The sequence below is a fragment of the Pinus tabuliformis genome, chromosome 6 (assembly GCF_031772625.1).
Source record: "Pinus tabuliformis cultivar Carrire ecotype Pingquan chromosome 6, CPIR1, whole genome shotgun sequence".
Lineage (NCBI taxonomy): Eukaryota > Viridiplantae > Streptophyta > Pinopsida > Pinales > Pinaceae > Pinus > Pinus tabuliformis.
The window spans coordinates 1,734,171,864-1,734,189,727 of NC_142292.1; the positions used below are offsets into that span (position 1 = coordinate 1,734,171,864).

General features: G+C 39.9%; 1 protein-coding gene across 6 annotated transcripts in view; it reads right to left on the reverse strand.

The window, feature by feature from the left end:
• Positions 1-13,061, reverse strand: part of LOC149265818 (formin-like protein 18) — a 213,346-nt gene extending 200,285 nt beyond the window's left edge. For 2 of the 6 annotated variants that reach the window (XM_089429775.1, XM_089429778.1), the window contains exons 1-8: positions 12,477-13,057; positions 10,856-11,559; positions 10,297-10,518; positions 7,014-10,180; positions 6,750-6,885; positions 5,113-5,184; positions 4,393-4,491; positions 4,091-4,132 (exon numbers count right to left, since the gene is read on the reverse strand). In XM_089429775.1, coding sequence (XP_089285901.1) covers positions 4,091-4,132; positions 4,393-4,491; positions 5,113-5,184; positions 6,750-6,885; positions 7,014-10,180; positions 10,297-10,518; positions 10,856-11,559; positions 12,477-12,549 — 4,515 coding nt within the window. In that variant the 5' untranslated portion in view covers positions 12,550-13,057. Of the gene's footprint in view, positions 1-4,090; positions 4,133-4,348; positions 4,492-5,112; positions 5,185-6,749; positions 6,886-7,013; positions 10,181-10,296; positions 10,519-10,855; positions 11,560-12,476 lie in introns of all 6 variants that reach the window. The other 4 variants (XM_089429773.1, XM_089429769.1, XM_089429774.1 and 1 more) reach the window with 4 other exon arrangements.
• Between the last annotated feature and the right edge of the window lie 4,803 nt (positions 13,062-17,864).

Genomic DNA, 17,864 nt, shown 5'->3' on the forward strand with positions numbered 1-17,864 from the left:
GAGTACACATCTCAATTTAGTGTCATAACCATGTTTGACGAAGAGGTTGACATAATTCTCGGTCAACCTTGAGTCAAATAATTAGGTACATTTATTTTAAACACAGAAAGTAAAAAAAAAAAAAAAAAAAAATCTTAATGTTCCCTTATAAGAGGAAGATGGTGATGTTCCAAGACATGACAACGAAATTATAATTGATAATGCCTTCATCAAAAGAGCTTAAGGATATTTCGAAACTAATGTTTCAAGAGATTCCAGAAACAGTATCAAGGAAGCAAAAAGAACTTGAAGAAGTCATATCCAACAAAAATAGAGAAAATTCATGTTTGAAGGAGCATAATCAAAAACTACTTATGCAAGTAAGAAAATGTAAAGCTAAGAAGCAAAAGTTAGAACAAGAAAAAGAAAGTTTTGACAAAAAAATCAACGGAAGTCTATCAAAGAAAGAAGAGGAGAATTTATGTTTAAAAAGCCTTAACAAAAAATTATTAGAACAAATCAAGTGTTTAAAATACGAGAAGATTGAAGGCCAAAATAAAGTTGACTCAAAAAATGAGAAGAGCTTATGTCTCAAAAACCATAACCAAAATCTGCTCAAACATATTAAAAAACTTAAGGACGATAAAAAATCATTGAAAAATAGTTTCGAAGAAATTGTCGCAAAAGAAGAATCAAAATCCCTAGACGTAGTAGTCAAAGTTGGGGAAAAATAAACAAACATCGATCCCACTAATCTCATGGTTCCAGCAAATCAAAATCCTACTTAAGTTAAGACGTACTTAGAGGTTATGAGGATTCAGTAATCAATTCAACGACAACAATGCCTAAAGGAAATCGGGAAACTGCCATAAAAACATATAGGGAAATTCAAACAAGAATAACTCCTTATCTACATCTGAATCACAAGAGTAGACACCTTAATCAATCTACAAAACATAAACAACAAACTTATGTTCTGAAGAATATTGAAGTGAGCTCAATTCAATCTACTGATAACAATTAGTTACAAATTTCCAGTGACCAAAAGATTCCACAGAAGGTTAATCTAGGATGGTTTGATCCATTCTCAGTACGACAATTTTATATATCACCCCAAGGATCATATCAACTTGTATCTACAAAGATGATTGTTCTGAGACAAGAAGGCATTCGTAGCAGAAAAAGAGATCAAGCAGAAGACATTCATAGCAGAAAAGAGATCAAACCCTTTCATCAACAAGATTTGAGGACAAAGCTTTTTGAAGGGGAAGGCAATGTTATGAACATAAATTATGTAAAAATATATAAAAAAAGATAGTAAATAATAACCATAATAGTATAAATATTATAATAAATAATAAGTAAATTAACTAATGGTTAGTTAGTTAATAATGAAAAGGCATGTCTTAGAGACTTCCCTGTTCATGAAAGGGTACTTACCTGGCTATATATACAGGATCCTCATTTTCATTTGTACTCATCCTACATTCATTCTTATATACAATATACAATTTACAATTACTGTCCTATGAAGGATGTCTTTGTCTACTAAGTATTTTAATATTTCCATTGCGTATACGACTTTTGGTCATTACAGTCTTCCTATGTTGCATCGATGAAGACCAACATAAGGCACGGAGGGTTGCCACCTATCACTGCAAGATGTCCATCACCCACAATGAACACGAGCTAGGATTGCCCATCATCTGTTGTAGAATTCCTCCACACACAAGTCTCGGGCTCCAATCTGCCAATCTAGCAGTGACTTTCGTTCATCAGTGAGACGTGGTTCATCCTTTCCCCACATGTAGGATGCTCATTCCCTAAGATTGTTGGTTGACATGTCTATGGGACGTGGTTCTTCATTTCCCCACGTGTAGGATCCTTCCTACGATTGTTGGTTGGCATGCATGTAGGACGTGATTCATCCTTTCCCTACTCTCGGTGGTTTGCATGCGTGTAGGATGTGGTTTATCCTTTCCCTATGATGGTTGTGACATGTGATTGTAGGATGTGGTTTATCCTTTCCCTACGTGTGGTCGTGAGCAGGATGTGATTTATTCTTTCCCTGTTGTTTCCCAAACATCATCCTACCCATGTTGTCTGGGACACATGTGAAGTACCTCTCATCTGGCCAATGGGTTGGGAAAAGTCGTTAGGGACCATAGCACTATTGATGGACGCATCATGTACTATCGTACTCCCTATGACTAGCATGCATGGTGTTCAACAACTTGATTTGGGATCAAATTCAATTGGGGTTGTACCCCTAGACTGAATTTTATCACTAGAGAGTGGCGAAGTCTTGTGACTCACTCTCGATTAATTCTTCTTCATTGTTACATCAGTGTTCAATAGAGTAGAGACGAGATGCATAGATGGTATATGATGATAGGATGGCATGATGATGGATGGATTGACAGGTGAAATTCTCCCTAGTTGAGAGGGAGTGTTAAAATTGGTAACTAGGGCCAAATTCCACTATTGGACAACTCATTTGATGGAGATGATTATTGCATTGAATTCCACTTTTCGAGAGGACCAAAAACAACCTAAAGATCATCAAATTTGGACAAGCAGAAATGTGTTTTTGAATTTATGCCCAAACATGCAAATTGTCAAGGTCGACCACAGCTTCATGTATGCTCATGAAGCCCAAGAGACATGTCACTTCACCCTCAACAATTTGTATAAATAAGAGAGACCTCCAACCTCATTTGGCATCTCACGCACTCACACATCCTTCTCTCTCCTCGCCTGATTGGGCATCGCTTTTCCTCACATGTGTGGTAGCAGAAGGACAAATTGCAAGACAAATTAAAGGGTCGAAATTTCAAAGATTGTTGCAGGTTTGACCAACGTTGACCGGCGGTGGTTTAACCTCCTTTCACTGTGGTTTTTGTACCAAAATTTCGTTTTTGGCAGGCCACATCTATTGGCTTAGGAATCGAGGCATTTTGTTGATTTTGACTGCAAACCAATCGCAAGGTTGACCACAGAGTTTGACCAAGTTTGACAGATGCTTTCATGGCTATTTTAGGCTGACTTTGACCATTTCAAAAGCCCGAGTTTGCCTGACTTTGACCGAGCTCCATAGCGGATTGTTTGTTGTTGCATTGACCATCATTGACTTTCTGGTTAGGGCAGAATTTGACTGTTGTTCGCTGCAGATTTGACAGGGTTGTTTTGACTCTAATTTGGCAAGTCAATTTTGACTTTTGTACTCTCTCACTCTCTCTCTCCTTGACATTATAATAATAAGAAGAATTGATCAAAGGGTTTTCCCCATCCTGGGGTTTTTCCCTGGCATCCACCAAATCTGGTGTCCTCTTGTCTTGGCTTGTCTTCTGCATTTATGTTTGATGTTCTTTTATCATTTACTGTCATATGATAATGGTTAATGTGATTGCTAATGAATTAATGGAAATAATAATGAGCTAATAGATTACTGAAGTAACTGACCTAAGCAAAGAACATGTTAACTCAAAAATTAACAAATGTCCTATGATCTATCATCACAATCAACTCCAAATCTTGGAGGAAAACCTCAAGAAGTGCCTCAAAATGAGCCATCAAAGCTAGTAAAGAACGTGGCTCAGGCCCACATATCACTTCTTCAAGGGTGCTCTTCATATCTCCCTGTTTTGAGGTGTGATTAGGGTTTTTAAGATATCCTCAAGACTAGTGCTCCACCAAATATGCGGTGAATACCTTAAGTAATGTGTGATCTACCCCATAATTGTCTTCTAAAGCCAGTTAAATATATCATATGCCTCCAAATGTGTGAAATATTCAAAAAGGCCCTCATTTCACATGTGACATGGACATAGACCACAAGGCCTCCTGAAACCACCCATCTCCACGTGCATGCCATAGCATCAAAATAACCTTTATGCCTTTCAGGAAGTAACAATATCTAAGCAAATCACTAAACCCCTATCAGAACATGCTAAAAATTCCATAGCATGCATTATAATATTTTAGCACGGTAACACCACTAACGATGTTGACAAATTTCTTAACCTCTCATGAGTCATAACAACAAAAACAAGTACGTTCCTTAATCAACTTTAAGAATAATACATGTGCAAAGGAAAAGAAATGTCCAAACCTGCTCACACTTGCCCAGATTCTCTCTCTCTCCATTATAACCCTATAATTTAAAGCCAAGTAAAGTCAATTAATCATTAAAGATAGAATAAATCAGGAACCAAATACAAAATATTTTTGAAAATTGCAGAAGAAAGGATTATTTGTTGCTGCTTCTTTATAGGATTAAGTACAGAAGCTCGGCAATCAGATCTTTTATTGAGATAAGACTAAAAGCCAAAAACATGCAATGTATCTAATCGTGAGATAAACAGCATACCATTAAATAAAAGGACTCTTACTACTTTTGTGAATGGTGCCTACCCTGAGGAGATCCATTTCTTCTTTTGTGGGGCAAAACTTTATGAGGTTTTCTACTTGATCAATATCTAAAACTGTATCATCCAAAGCCAGTACTGCACTCTGTAACCATAGCACAACAAAGAAAGATAATTAGCTAAATAGAAAGGGAAACTACCAGCATATTTCTTTATGGATTTAAACCTTACATATTTCACGAAGTCAACTCATTCACATAGCCTACTTGGAATTCAGATCTGTAATATCCTAAATTAAATAGCCGAGTAGAACTTAGAAATTAATAGCCTGACAAGCTATAATGACAGTAAGGAATTACTAGATAGAAAGTTCCTATTCAAACAATTAAGATGTTCAAACTACAAACATTCACCTCCCAGGTTGAGCAAAAATACATTGACATTAACAACTTATGAATTCAAGGTACCAGGTACCAGCAGATAATGTAAGTATGAAAGAAAATAATGCTACCATGGAAAAATACGACCTGCAGATTCAGGTATGAAATTTATAATTTTTGGCAAATATTACAAGGTACATGTTAATGCTGCCAATAATCAACTGGCTATAACTTTCTTAATTGTAAGCTAAGAGAAGATCACTAAGTTAATATTCAGTTGCAACTGTTAGATATGAAAATCTCACCAAATTAACAAGCAAGCCATTATCAAACCCTAAATAAAAAATAATTGCAACATTTATCCACCACAGTATTGAATAGCTTACCATTACATCTGGCATTGGCATTTTGACCTTAGTAAGCATAATTTCGCAGTTATGAGCCCTTTTTAAATCAATCTGCACACATCCGGTGTAGCAAACTTTCTTATAACCTTGGAATAATAGAAATGCTTCAAACTGGAAAATTTATCCTGTCCCGTCAGACCACAAATACTTACAAAGCAAAAATTCCAACCTGTATAAAAGTTACAAAAGCCTCAAGGTAATGTGTTTGCATTTAAAGTTGTGGGACTCCTCTCCTTGTTTCTAGTGCTGAGGATTCTAACAAGTTCATTGACAAGGATGTCTTTGATGCATTCATGCAATCTATATGGAAGGTTATGATTCGGTGAAGGACTTGGAAGTTGGAACTAATAAAACCAGGGTATATATATAACTCTCCATAAAGTTCACAAACTTCAAAATTATAGTTCCAGCAAGTGAAAAGGGATAGCCACAAATCAATGTGCGTACTGAATGTGCAAGCAAGTTAAAATTTTCTGTCACTTTTAAGTATATAGTCATTGGGAGCCTTTCTTAAATGTATTTAGACATGAACTTAAACTTTTGCAAGTGCCATACCATGCACACGTCAAAAATCTACCTATTTTTCTGTCCAAGATACATGTTTTGGACCATAACTGTTATCCAACAAAACATCTCAAAGGTGCAAACATGTAACAAACATTTCACAAAAATACAATCATGGACAGAATCATCAACTTCCAAGAAACATGGTTTATTTCCCCAGTTAGCCTAACACTTCTAGGTAACCAGCTTTGGACATATGTATTGATGTTCAAGCATCATTATCTCACTCATTTAATCAACACATAACAATAAAATATACAAAAAAAGGAACTATATGTTATGCATGCACACATATTTTTGCAGACAGATGGTCAGGAGTGTTTATCTTCTCAAAGAGAGGAAAGATGTCGCCACAGAGGTTTCTGGAATTTTTTTATATTGTTACAGAGGATGTATAATTTGATGTGCTTTACTGAAGATTGAATAATCGATGATCACCGAAAACCCAAAATTATTAAAAAGGAAAGGGGAAAAGTTAATTAGGTCAAATGGGCAAAAAGTAGCAAACAAAACAAAAAAAAATGCAGTATTACATAATTACACCCCATTGTACCACAGATAGGAACAATTTATCATTTATAGGATAACCATTTAACAAAAATTTAAATAAAATCACTTACATATTTATCAATATCTAAGAAATATTGTTTATGGATCACCTTCTTAGGATGTATATTGCTGTTCAAGTATCATCATCTCATGCATTTAATCAACTCATAACATCCAACTAGAAAAAAGAAGAAAAAGAAAAAACATAAGTATATTGAGTATGCATAAGTGTCTATGAGAGCGGATCTGGGCATCCACCATAAGAGAAATAAGAAGTCTCCAAAGGTATGGCTATGAATGTTTTGGATCTTGTTAATGAGGATATCTAATTTGATATGATTTACTAAAGCATCAATAACTGATAATCATGCAAAAGCTAAAATTATTAAGAATGGAAAGGGAAAAAAATTAAATAGATAAAACAGACAAAGGAACAAGACAAAGGAAGCAAACTGCATTATTACAAATCTACACTCATCATAGTGCAGGCATGGATACATTACCAAATGCACTCTATCTGATTTAGCCCCCCTTGCTGTGCGACGTCCTCCTGGTCTTTCACCTGATCCACCATGACCAGAAGTTGGCATGGCAGCAGAAAACAGATTCTCAAGTTCTGACATGTCAAACTCTGGGGGCCTAACACATATTGACAAGACAATGCTTATTCAGATAGAGAAAATCCAGAAAAATGTAAACTTATTCTCAAGATGGAAATACTCTGAATGAGAAAGGAACGTAAGCAAAGAGTATGCTTAGAAATATACTTGATTGCTTCATCATACATCTGAGCCTCTGCCCACAAGCTGCCCTTCACTGCCCTTGTTACTTTGATCCAGTGCAATGGCTTCAGTGATGCTCGTCTAGGTGTTGAAGGAGACGCAAATCCACCACGGCTTATAAATCCTCGCCCTCTTCCCTGAGGAGGTGGTGGAGGTGTACCATTTGGAACATTTCCACCTAGGAATGGGGGTGATGGGGGAACTCCATGGCCTCTTAATGGTGGTGGTGGTGGAGGAATATTACGTCCTCCAAAAGGAGGGGGTGGAGGAGGAGGGGCTCCCCGACTTGGCATAGATGGTGGCAAAGGTGGAACTGGAGAAAGGTTATGGATTCCACTGGCTCCAGGGTGTAAAGGAGGGGGTTGGGGCGGTGCAGGAGGTCCAGATCGAGGAAGAGGAGGAGGAGGAGGTGGGGAAGGTGCAAGAACCCTGGAACAAGGAGGGGGAGGAGGTGGAGGTGGAGCAGCACCACGAGGTCCAGAATAGGGTGGAGGAAGGGGAACCCCGAAAGATGGAGATAGTGAGGGAGGTGGAGGGGGAGGCGGAGGTGGTGTAGGAGCCCCAAAACGAGGAGGGGTTGGAGGAGGTGGAGGCGGAGGTGGTGTAGGAGCCCCAAAACGAGGGGTTGGGAGAGGTGGAGGGGGAGGTGGAGGCGGAGGTGGTGTAGTAGCCCCAAAACGATGAGGGGTTGTTGGAGGTGGAGGCGGAGGCGGAGGTGGTGTAGGAGCCCCAAAATAAGGAGGAGTTGGGGGAGGTGGGGGCGGGGGTGGTGTAGGAACCCCAAAACGAGGAGGGGTTGGGGGAGGTGGTGGCGGAGGCGGAGGCAATGTAGTAGCCCCAGAACGAGGAGGTGGGGGAGGTGGTGGCGGAGGCGGAGGCAATGTAGGAGCCCCAGAACGAGGAGGTGGGGGAGGTGGTGGCGGAGGCGGAGGCAATGTAGGAGCCCCAGAACGAGGAGGTGGGGGAGGTGGTGGCGGAGGCGGGGGTGGTACAGTAGCTATTGAACAAACAGGGGGTGGTGGTGGGGATGCGGGAACTCCAAAACGAATTGGGGGAGGAGGTGGGGGTGGGGGTGGTCTAGGAGCTCTAGAATGAATAGATGGAGGGGGAGGCGAAGGGGGTGATGGCCAAACTGCTGCTGCATTTACTCCTGAATGAATAGAGGGAGGGGAAGGGGGTGGTGCTGAAGCATTACTACTTCTAGGTTTTGGAGAAGAAGGTGGAGGTGGAGATGGTGGCCTGTATGTCATCTCAGTTAGCAAAGGAGCCAAAGAAGGTGATGGCAATAGAACATCTGTACCTGCAGAAGGTAATGATGAGGGAGGTACATCAAAAACAAATTGAGAAGGCTGTAGGTAAGAAGAGACCCCCTGCACAGCTTGTTGAGCAGAAATTGAACTCATTTCCACTGCATTTTTCTTTGCAGAACGTGATTGCAATGGAGCACGAATTCCAATAGCTGCTGGTGCACTATGATATCTTGATGGAGGTAGAGATGGTGGTGGGGCAGTAGCACCAGCCACATCATTTAACAAAAAGGATGGTTGTGTCCACGGGGATAAAGCCTTTGGCTGCCCTGGTAGTAAACGTGAACTTTGAAGCTCCTTCCAATTTATCTCCTCATCATCAGGAAATGGTGGGGTTCCTTTAGTCTCAGTTGGTGGAAACAACAGAGTATTTGAATTATCAGAAGATAAGGTTCTATCTTGCTTCTCCTTATGGTTCTCTTGCAGAATGTTTGATGCAATGATCTGTTCCAACTGTTCCTCTTTCAGAATGTTTGACGTGGTGTTCTCCTCCTGCTTTTTTTGAAGAGCATTTGGTGCACTGATCTGTTTCTCCTGCTTCTCTTGTGAAGTGTTTGATACAGTGTTCGGCTCTTCCTGCTTATCTTCTGGAGCATTCAATGCCATGATCTGCTTCTTATGCAGAGAATTTAATGCAATGATTTGTTCCTCCTGCTTCTCTTGTGAGGTTTTTGATGCAGTTTTTGGCTCTTCCTGCCTCTCTTGCAAGGCATTCAATGCCATGATCTGCTTCTTATGCAGAGCCTTTGATGCAATAATCTGTTTCTCCTGCTTCTCATACAGAGCCTTTGACATGATTTCCTGTTTCTCCTGCTTCTCGAGAAAAACATTTGATTCAATTATCTGTTTCTCGTGCAGAGTGGTTGATGGAATGACCTGTTTCTCCTGCTTCTCATGTAGAGCACTAGTTGCAATGATCTGTTTCTCCTGCTTCTCATGGGGAGAGTTTGACGTAGTGTTCTGGTCTTCCCACTTCTCTTGCAGACCAACTGATGCAATGATTTGTTTCTCCTGCTTCTCATGTGGAGAGTTTGACACAGTGTTCTGGTCATCCCACTTCTCCTGCAGACCAACTGATGCCTTGATCTGTTTCTCCTGCTTCTCATGCAGAGCATTTGATGCAGTAATTTGTTTCTCCAGCTTCTCATGCAGAACATTTGATGCAACGACCTGTCTCTCCAGCTTCTCATGCAGAGTATTTGATGCAATGATCTTTTTCTCCTGCTCCTCATGCAGAGGCTTTGATGCGATGACCTGTTTATCCCACTTCTCATGCAGAGAGTTTGTATCAGTGATATGTTTCTCATGCAAAGCATTTGATGCAATGACCTGTTTCTCCTGCTTCTCATGCAGAGCATTTGCTACCACAATCTGTTTCTCTTGCTTCAGGTGCAGAGCATTGGAAGCGGTGACATGTTTCTCCTGAGATGATATGATCTTTTTCTCCTGATTCTGAAGCAGAGCATTTGAAGCAATGACCTGTTTCTCCTGGGATGATATGATTTGTTTCCCCTGCTTCTCATGCAGAGCATTGGATGCAATGATATGATTCTCCTGCTTCTTATGCAGAGTGTTTGATGCACTGTTCTGCTTCTCCTGATTTTCTTGCTGCTTCTCCTGATTTTCTTGCTGCTTCTCTTGCTTCTCTTGCAGAGTATTTGATGCAGTGAACTGCTGAATTATATGAATTGTAGCATCATCCTTACCAACCCAATCAGGATTACTGAAGATTTCTTGCACCTTCGCAAATGCTTCTATAGGCAGACCTTGCTTTTCCTCTCCACCAAGTGTTGCCACATTGAGTAGTGCTGAAGCAGCATCCATATCCATGTCAGAAAAAAGAACCTGTTCATCCATAACCCCAATCCAAATCCATAAGTCAATCAAAACTACACATGGCACATGCAATAAAAGCTATTAAATGATCCATTATTATAGAGAAAGGGAAGCAGAATTCCCACCTCTGCTCTAAAGTCTTTCGGAAATCGATCTTTTGCATTCCATAGAGTGTCAATGTCATCCCGGTTTAACATCAATATATTGGATCGAATAAATGCTGTATTGAACATAACTCGAAACATCATCTCTTCCCTTTCCAATTCTGCATCCAAATTGATGCACTCAACAACAACATCGCCTTGCACATGACAGTGAATGTCAATTTTAACAACATCACAATCTGCCTGCAATTAAAAACTCTAAAGTCAATGTAGACACAGAAAATATTGCAGTTTTTATCCCAGAAGGACCATTGCACCTAGACATTACAAACATTATACTCTTTGATACGTATGTTAGTAGCAAATTATTCCCAAAATGCCATAAATTGTTACCCAATAATAAACTGCATAAACCCAAACGAGTGCCATTTTTTAAAACCACAATACATCTCAGCCGGTAATTTTTTTTAGCTTTTCCACCTAGAATGATGCGTTCAAATTAAACAAAAAACTCCACAGCAAATGTAAGCTGAAAATGATTATTACTGGTGCTGCAAATTTAGAATCGAGGTAGCAATACCTGTCTGTTATATCGCACATTTTTACTCTTCTTTCCCATGGAAAATAGCAGTTCAGACGTCCTGTCATCAGGGCTGAAGGGATTCTGTCCATATATGCGAAAAATAGGTCTGCAACCCCCTTCTCCATCAAAGTTGGGGATGATTCTAAGAATGAGACAATCAAGCGTTAGTGCCCTATCAAGGGGTGGCCATTCTATTCCATTGTTCCTTCTTGATATATATTGAAGATATCTGAGCTGAGATGGTATCGGGTTCAAAGGACATAACATTTGCAAAAGTTCCTTAGGTGCCTGTTTGTGAACCATGTCTAGGGTTTTCTGTTCCCCTGTGTATTGTTTCCCATAAATAAGAAGACCAGCCAACATAAATGCAAGCACAGGCCACCCCCCTCTCTCGCAATGCAGTAGCACTATATTGTGTTTCTGATCTAAGGTTAGCCAGCTCTCACTTGACCTCAAGAAATGGTGGATCATTTCCAGCGAAAGCAATGGACAACCCTCGTATTGCTTAGGGTAATCCATTACAGTCATATCAAACTTAGATAAAATTTCTGTAATCTGACTCTGCTTATCGCCTTCTCTGAAGTTGAATACCATGAATGAAGCATCGCGAAATTGGTCTTGTAACTGCTTGACAATGTTTCTCAAATAGATCTTATAAGGCCCCTCCTCCATAAAATCTGTCGAGAAGCAAGAATCGAACACTGCAAGGCAAAAAAAATTGAACTTTCAAGGACAAAGCAATGCGGGAAAATATGAGTAGGAGAAATTTAATTTCACTGCAAGGTGAATAATTGTGATATTTTAAACACAGACAATGACGGGAAAATATAAGCAGGAGAACTTATAGATCTTGAGCTTTCAATGCAATGTGGAATATTGTAGTATCTTAAAGACAAACAATGAGGGAAAAATACATACAAGCAGGATAATTTAAAAAGCACTGCAATGTGTAAAAACTTTGATCTTTTGAACACAAACAATGAAGGGAAAAAATGAGCAGGAGAATTTAAAGATTTATGATTACACTGCAAGGTACACAACTGTGAACATTTAGAGACAGAATGAGGGAAGAATTCGAGCAGGAAAAATTTAAAGATTTTCAGTTTACAATGCAAGGCACAAAACTGTGATTGTTTAAAGACAAAGAATGAGATGAAACATATCAGCAGGAGAGTTCAAAGTCTTTGGTTTCCTCTTGGAAGCTAAACAATCAAACAAGGCCTAAATACATTGCAGAGATGATTGTAGAGACGAAAATATAATGGTTTACTATAAGAATAAGATTTTGTTTAGAGCAATCTCTTAAAGACAAAGAATGAAGAAAAAATATGAGGAGAAGAATTTTAAGACTACATTGCAAGGTGCAAAACTGTGATATTTTGAAGATGAATGATGAAAGGAAAATAGGTGCAGGAAATTTTGAAGTCTTTTTTCCTCTTAGCAACGAATCATCAGAGAAGGCGGAATTCCATTGCAGAGATCGTACAAAACCAAAAATGGAATGAATTTTCTTCATTTTTCTTTCTCTATTCTCGGAAGGCGAGAATTCTTCAGACTGTGATGAATTCAGAATGATAACATCTCGAAATTGAGAAGGGTGAAAAGATCTCAAACATACCGTAAACGCGCTCGGAAATTTCGAGAAGACCGTCCGGAGGCTTTCTGTAAAAAAGTTTCCTGAACAGAGCCATTCTGCAATATTGATACGCCTCCGAAACCTAATCGACAGCTTGTCTCTGCCACAAGAATAGCCAGATCCTTCACTGAATAGCGGAAAATTGTCAACGATTCCGCCTCGATCACCAGCACTACCAATCTGAGACTTCACAGGGAGCCTCAAATCGCCGGGAATTTTCCAGATAGCTGGAACGATGAAGATTAATGGAATGAAAGCCGATATAATAAATAATGTCGATGAGAAAACCGTCGGAGGCTTCATAGATTATCAAAATTAATGCCTATGTGCATGAAATTGGCGATCAGAGTCGTGAATTATTGTGTTCTCGCATGTCTTTTACCAGCAAAAGCAAAGACAAGTGCACTGTCGATGGCAGAAGAAAAAGCATGTAAATGCTCAGTAACTGTGGCAGATCCACCTAGGGTTAGCTTCCCACCCGGTCCCAGGGTTTCCTCGGCACCCGGGGGTTTACTACAAGAATTTCACACGGACGCCATGGCAAATTATGAGTAAATCGACTTCCGCTGGTTTCCAACACGTAAGCAAGCACAACGTTGCTCTTTACACGTATGCATCCACGTTAGCATCTGAACTCCTTGACCCGCTCTCGGTCTAGTCTCGACTCTCAAGTAGACCCTGGCGTTTCGTTTGAAGGCTCTATGCCACGTGGAGCCGGAATCATCTGCGGTTCCGACATGATCATCAGTCTGGGCCCGGCGTTTCAACGGACGGATCATGTGTGTGGCGGCCCTGCGCCTCGAACCCACGCCGTCCGAATGAATGAGATTTTCACGTCCCCGAAACTAAAAATTGCCTAGGGGAGTAGTTGAGGAGAACACCCCGCAAATGACGACAAATGCCCGCCATCATTTTGCCGGTCAAGCCGAGTTTCCACCGTGGCTACATTCGCCGACGTTCTCAGATTATTGCTCCGTTATGTAACGGAAATACACCTGCATACCTGTTGAGGGAACAGACCGTCAAGTGCGGAATAACTATAACGGCCTCCGCCTTCTGCATTCACCAGAATTAGATGTCCGCCAAACTGGTCACGGATGATGCGGTGAACTAGATACCTCGTAAAATACAAAATATTTCATGTTCTTAAATATTTCGAGAATTTTGAAAGGTATCGTACGTGTAAAATCATGAGTATGAGTAAATATTTTATGGTATAATATTGTTTTAATATAAGTTTTTTGGATTAATTATATTGTTAAGATGTGTGGATGTTTTGAACTTATTAATGTAGTTTATTTTTGTTTCGAGAATTAATCATATTATTTAGTTCTAAATATTTAACAAATTTTAACAATGTAATTAATTCGAAAAACTTATATCTACATTATAAATCAGAAAATTCTTAAATTTATCAATATTATTTTAAATTATTTAATATATATAAAACCTTTACGAAACTAAAAATATTAATTATTTTATCATTTAAAATTTGTTAATGAATCAAATAAATCCTAAGAGAGCAAATTACATTTAACAAAGATGCCTAGAAATAAGCATTATTTATAGCTATTTCCATAGGGCACTACCACCACATACGTTTCAATGATTATTGTTCCAACGTTTGATGGAATGTGGTAAAGGAACCAAGGAAGATAATGTGAAACAAGCTAGCTCTTTTATGAATTTTTCAACATTATTCGATGGTCAACCATATCGATCATGTGAAACATTCTACCTCAACCTTTGATGAATATTTCAATATTATTAAATGGTCACCCACATATGGGGCAATTTTTTAATTGTATATTAAGTATAAAAATAATTTTAATAATAATGGGTAGATTTTAAAATTGTGAATTTATAATTATTAAATAGTCAAAGGATTTTAGGTTGAGTGATTTTGTGAATAATTTATTTTTTTAATTGTGTGAGTTTAAGTTTTTGGAGACATGTTGTAATTGGTTTGTTTGTGGCATTTATGAAATAGTTGTACCTAGTGTAATTGTGGCAATGGATGTTTCGAAGTTACCAATTCTCTAGAAATTCTTGTTCCGGTATAATAAAAAAATGCATAATGATTAAATAAAACAAGAAAATAGTATCTATCAAATTTATTCTTTCTCACATGGGATGCTTGGATTGAGACGGTGGATGGTAGGTTGTTGCCGTCTTATTAAGCCACATGTCAAGGGACGTGGCAGCATGCCCCCATAAAGGTTTCAACGATACCTGCACGAGGCATAGGGGAACTTCACAGCCACCGTCCTCTTGACTCATATGGTAAATCCACCACAAGTTTCTTTTGCTATTTGATGGCCCCCGGTACAAATATAGAGGATTATGCATCCCTTGAGGAAATTTGCCCGCCCCAACGACTCATCTCGTCATAGGGATGCATTAAAAAGGCATTTAATGATTATCATGCAGAGCAGGATTGCAACAGCGTGCAACTTAATTGGTTTTCTTGACATTATTACCACAACAGCTCCTTGATTTGTCTCACACTTCAGAGCTTTGGCATGGGGACGAAGAACTAGGATTTCGCTAGAGGGAGGGGCATTCTATTTACTTCATCCATTTGTGGGTTGATTTTCTCCCAAATCATTTCGATTGGTTGGTAGTTTGGTCCTTTGTATGTTGAGGTTCAAGCCTAGGGAAGGCATGTAGAAACTGCAAGTAGTGGTCATTGTTTCCCTCACCCCCCCCCCCAACTTCTAATTTCGGCAATTGTTTCTCTTGTTTCTTGTTTCAATCTGTGTTATATTGGGAAAGATTTCTTTCCAATTATGCGTTGATCAGGAAACTTGATTTTGTCGAGACCATTCCTCTACAAGTGAGAAGTGGAGGGACTAGAAAGGTCAGGTTAATTCTTTGGTTCCTAGTGGTTTACTTTAATTTTTTACTCACTCCTAACTTCCTAGTAGGTAGTGTTACAGGCAAGAGACAAGGACTAGGTCTTCTGAGGTTGTGTGTCCCTTATACTATTTAAGGTTGCTCATTCTTGGACTTTAACGTCATCTCCTAGGTTGTTGGTGGGGGGGGGATTTGTCCATGGGGATCGCTCTTTACATGAGTCTCTCCATCTCTCTATCCTCTTTTGAGTTAGTAGGACCCCCCACCCTCATCTGGGTTTGTATCACTTTCAATTTTTTGAACATGCCAAATCATAGGGCTTGGGTTCGTTGAGGAGTGGCATACCACCAAGAACGTATGTGCATTCATGCGCAACTGGGGCTTGAAATTTATGCAACAAGGTTCAAAGATCTCATTCCTCAACCTATTCATTAGGACTTGCTCAAGTTGAGCAGAAATTCACTAACTAGCGACACAGCCTCACAGACACGGAAGTATTAATTAAAGTGGTTGACTAGTTTCCTAATGTTGGGCACACTCGTGGGTGTTACAACCAATACATGTATACGGTGGACATATGTTGGCACCTCAAGTTCCTTCTTGGTGGAGTCATGTTAGACAAAAATGAGAACATAGAGGATATTCTCCTCTTTGGATTACATGTAGTGCCTATTGATAGCTCTAGATCAAAGGTTCGGTTTTATTGAAAGACACATGGGCATTCTCCTCAACCAACCTACTCTCCAGGCAATAACAAGAAGCACATGCCAATTGAAGCTACAAATTCAGACAAATCCCCTTGTTTGACTTCTTTTTATCTTATTTCTACATACTCTTTGTTTGTATCTCTCAGTGTATTGTTTTCATTTCACTGTTTTAAGTTTTTGTATCTACAAGCAAAAGCTTGTCTTCTGCTCTTTTGAAAAGGTTGAAATTCGAGGCATGCTCTGGTTTTCTCAGTGATACCCCAACCCATAATTCTATGACTTAATATGTACTTCATATTTTCAGGCAATACAAAACATTTGCTCCAAAAAAAAGATACAATCAAATGTAATAATTAAAATATATGATCTGTCATCTTTTTTAAACATAATTTCAAAGAACCAAATAAATATTGATAATAACATGCAAATTTTAAAATTCTCACTATCTTGTTATTAAATAAATATTATTAAAAAAGTAATGCATAATCGGTAAAAGGTCCAAGGGTAAGTTGAATTGGTCTTCATGCCAAAGTTTCTTTCTCTTCTTTTTTGATATTCCAGAGGCTCTCTTGCTCTTTGGAGTTAGGTCCGTGTTGGAAGGGTCGATGTTTTACCTAACTTATCAAGTATAGATTATAGAGAAGTATTTAGTAGATTTTTAGCAAAGTTTTTTTCGAAAATGATAACAATAATAATAACAATAAATATCCCGGATGCGGGTGTTTGACAGCTCGGAGGGTACGCGGATGGCGTTTCACGTGGGCAGGTGTCAGCCCCAACATGCCACGAGTTATGAGGCAGGTCAGGCGAGCTAGGCTCGCACAAGCTTATTAATGTCCATCCGTTGCCTGGTTAACTGTGTTATGGCGCTCCATAAGCGAACTGCTCCCGCGGCTTTGTTGCATTCCTATGCAGCTTCATGGATTGCAGCGTTGTGTGTCTCTCTGAGTCTCTCTGCAAGTGAACTTGGGCCCGTTAGTCCCTTTCTGGTTCCGGGTTCTTATGGTTCAATTGATGTTCTGTGGTCGCCTCGCTCAGGGTACTCTTCTCCACGCATTCACTCTCTCGACAATTCTCAGAACACTGCAATGCCACGCGAACGGCCCAGGATGGGGAGCAAACGCGGTGGCTCCCGTGGCCACGCGGCCTCTCAGCGATCCTCAGACACGTTGGAACCTGGGCGGAGCAGTCCCCCGACCACCAGAAGCGGAAGAGGCAGGGATCGTGGGAGAATTGGGAGGGTTGAATGTGAGCATGCTGCTCATCCCACTGTGCGGTACCGCATCCCGTGTTCTCTCGCCAACTCCACTTTCATAGTCTCTGTCACCATAGAAAAATGTGAAGATAATAGGGGCCCGGGAGCAGCCCATCCTGAAGCACTCGCAGAACAGAGGAATCCGGTGGACAATCCGCGCCCGGTCATGGGCAGTGCTTCGATGATGAATCCGGTTGCCCCTGCCGGTCCAAGTGCGCCTGCACGCGGTGAACCTACAGGTTCGGCGGTTCCTCATTCTGACTCGGAGGACTCTCTTCAATTCAGGTGCAGGGTCGTCGAGGAGCCTTACACTTCTGAAGATGATTGATCCAGCCCGAATTTTCGCCCTTGCAGTCACTGAAGTAGGCGCCCGACTCTGTTTTGATTCTCGCAGTTATCGCTTGTTTCAGGTCTCTGTCTGTCATTGTGTCGTTTATATTCAGCATTGTGTCATGTTTGTCAATGTGTCGTCTCAGTTCTTGTTCAGCACTGTGTCGTGTCGAAGGTGTAGTCAAAATACTGTGTCGTGTCGAAGGTGTAGTCAAAATACTG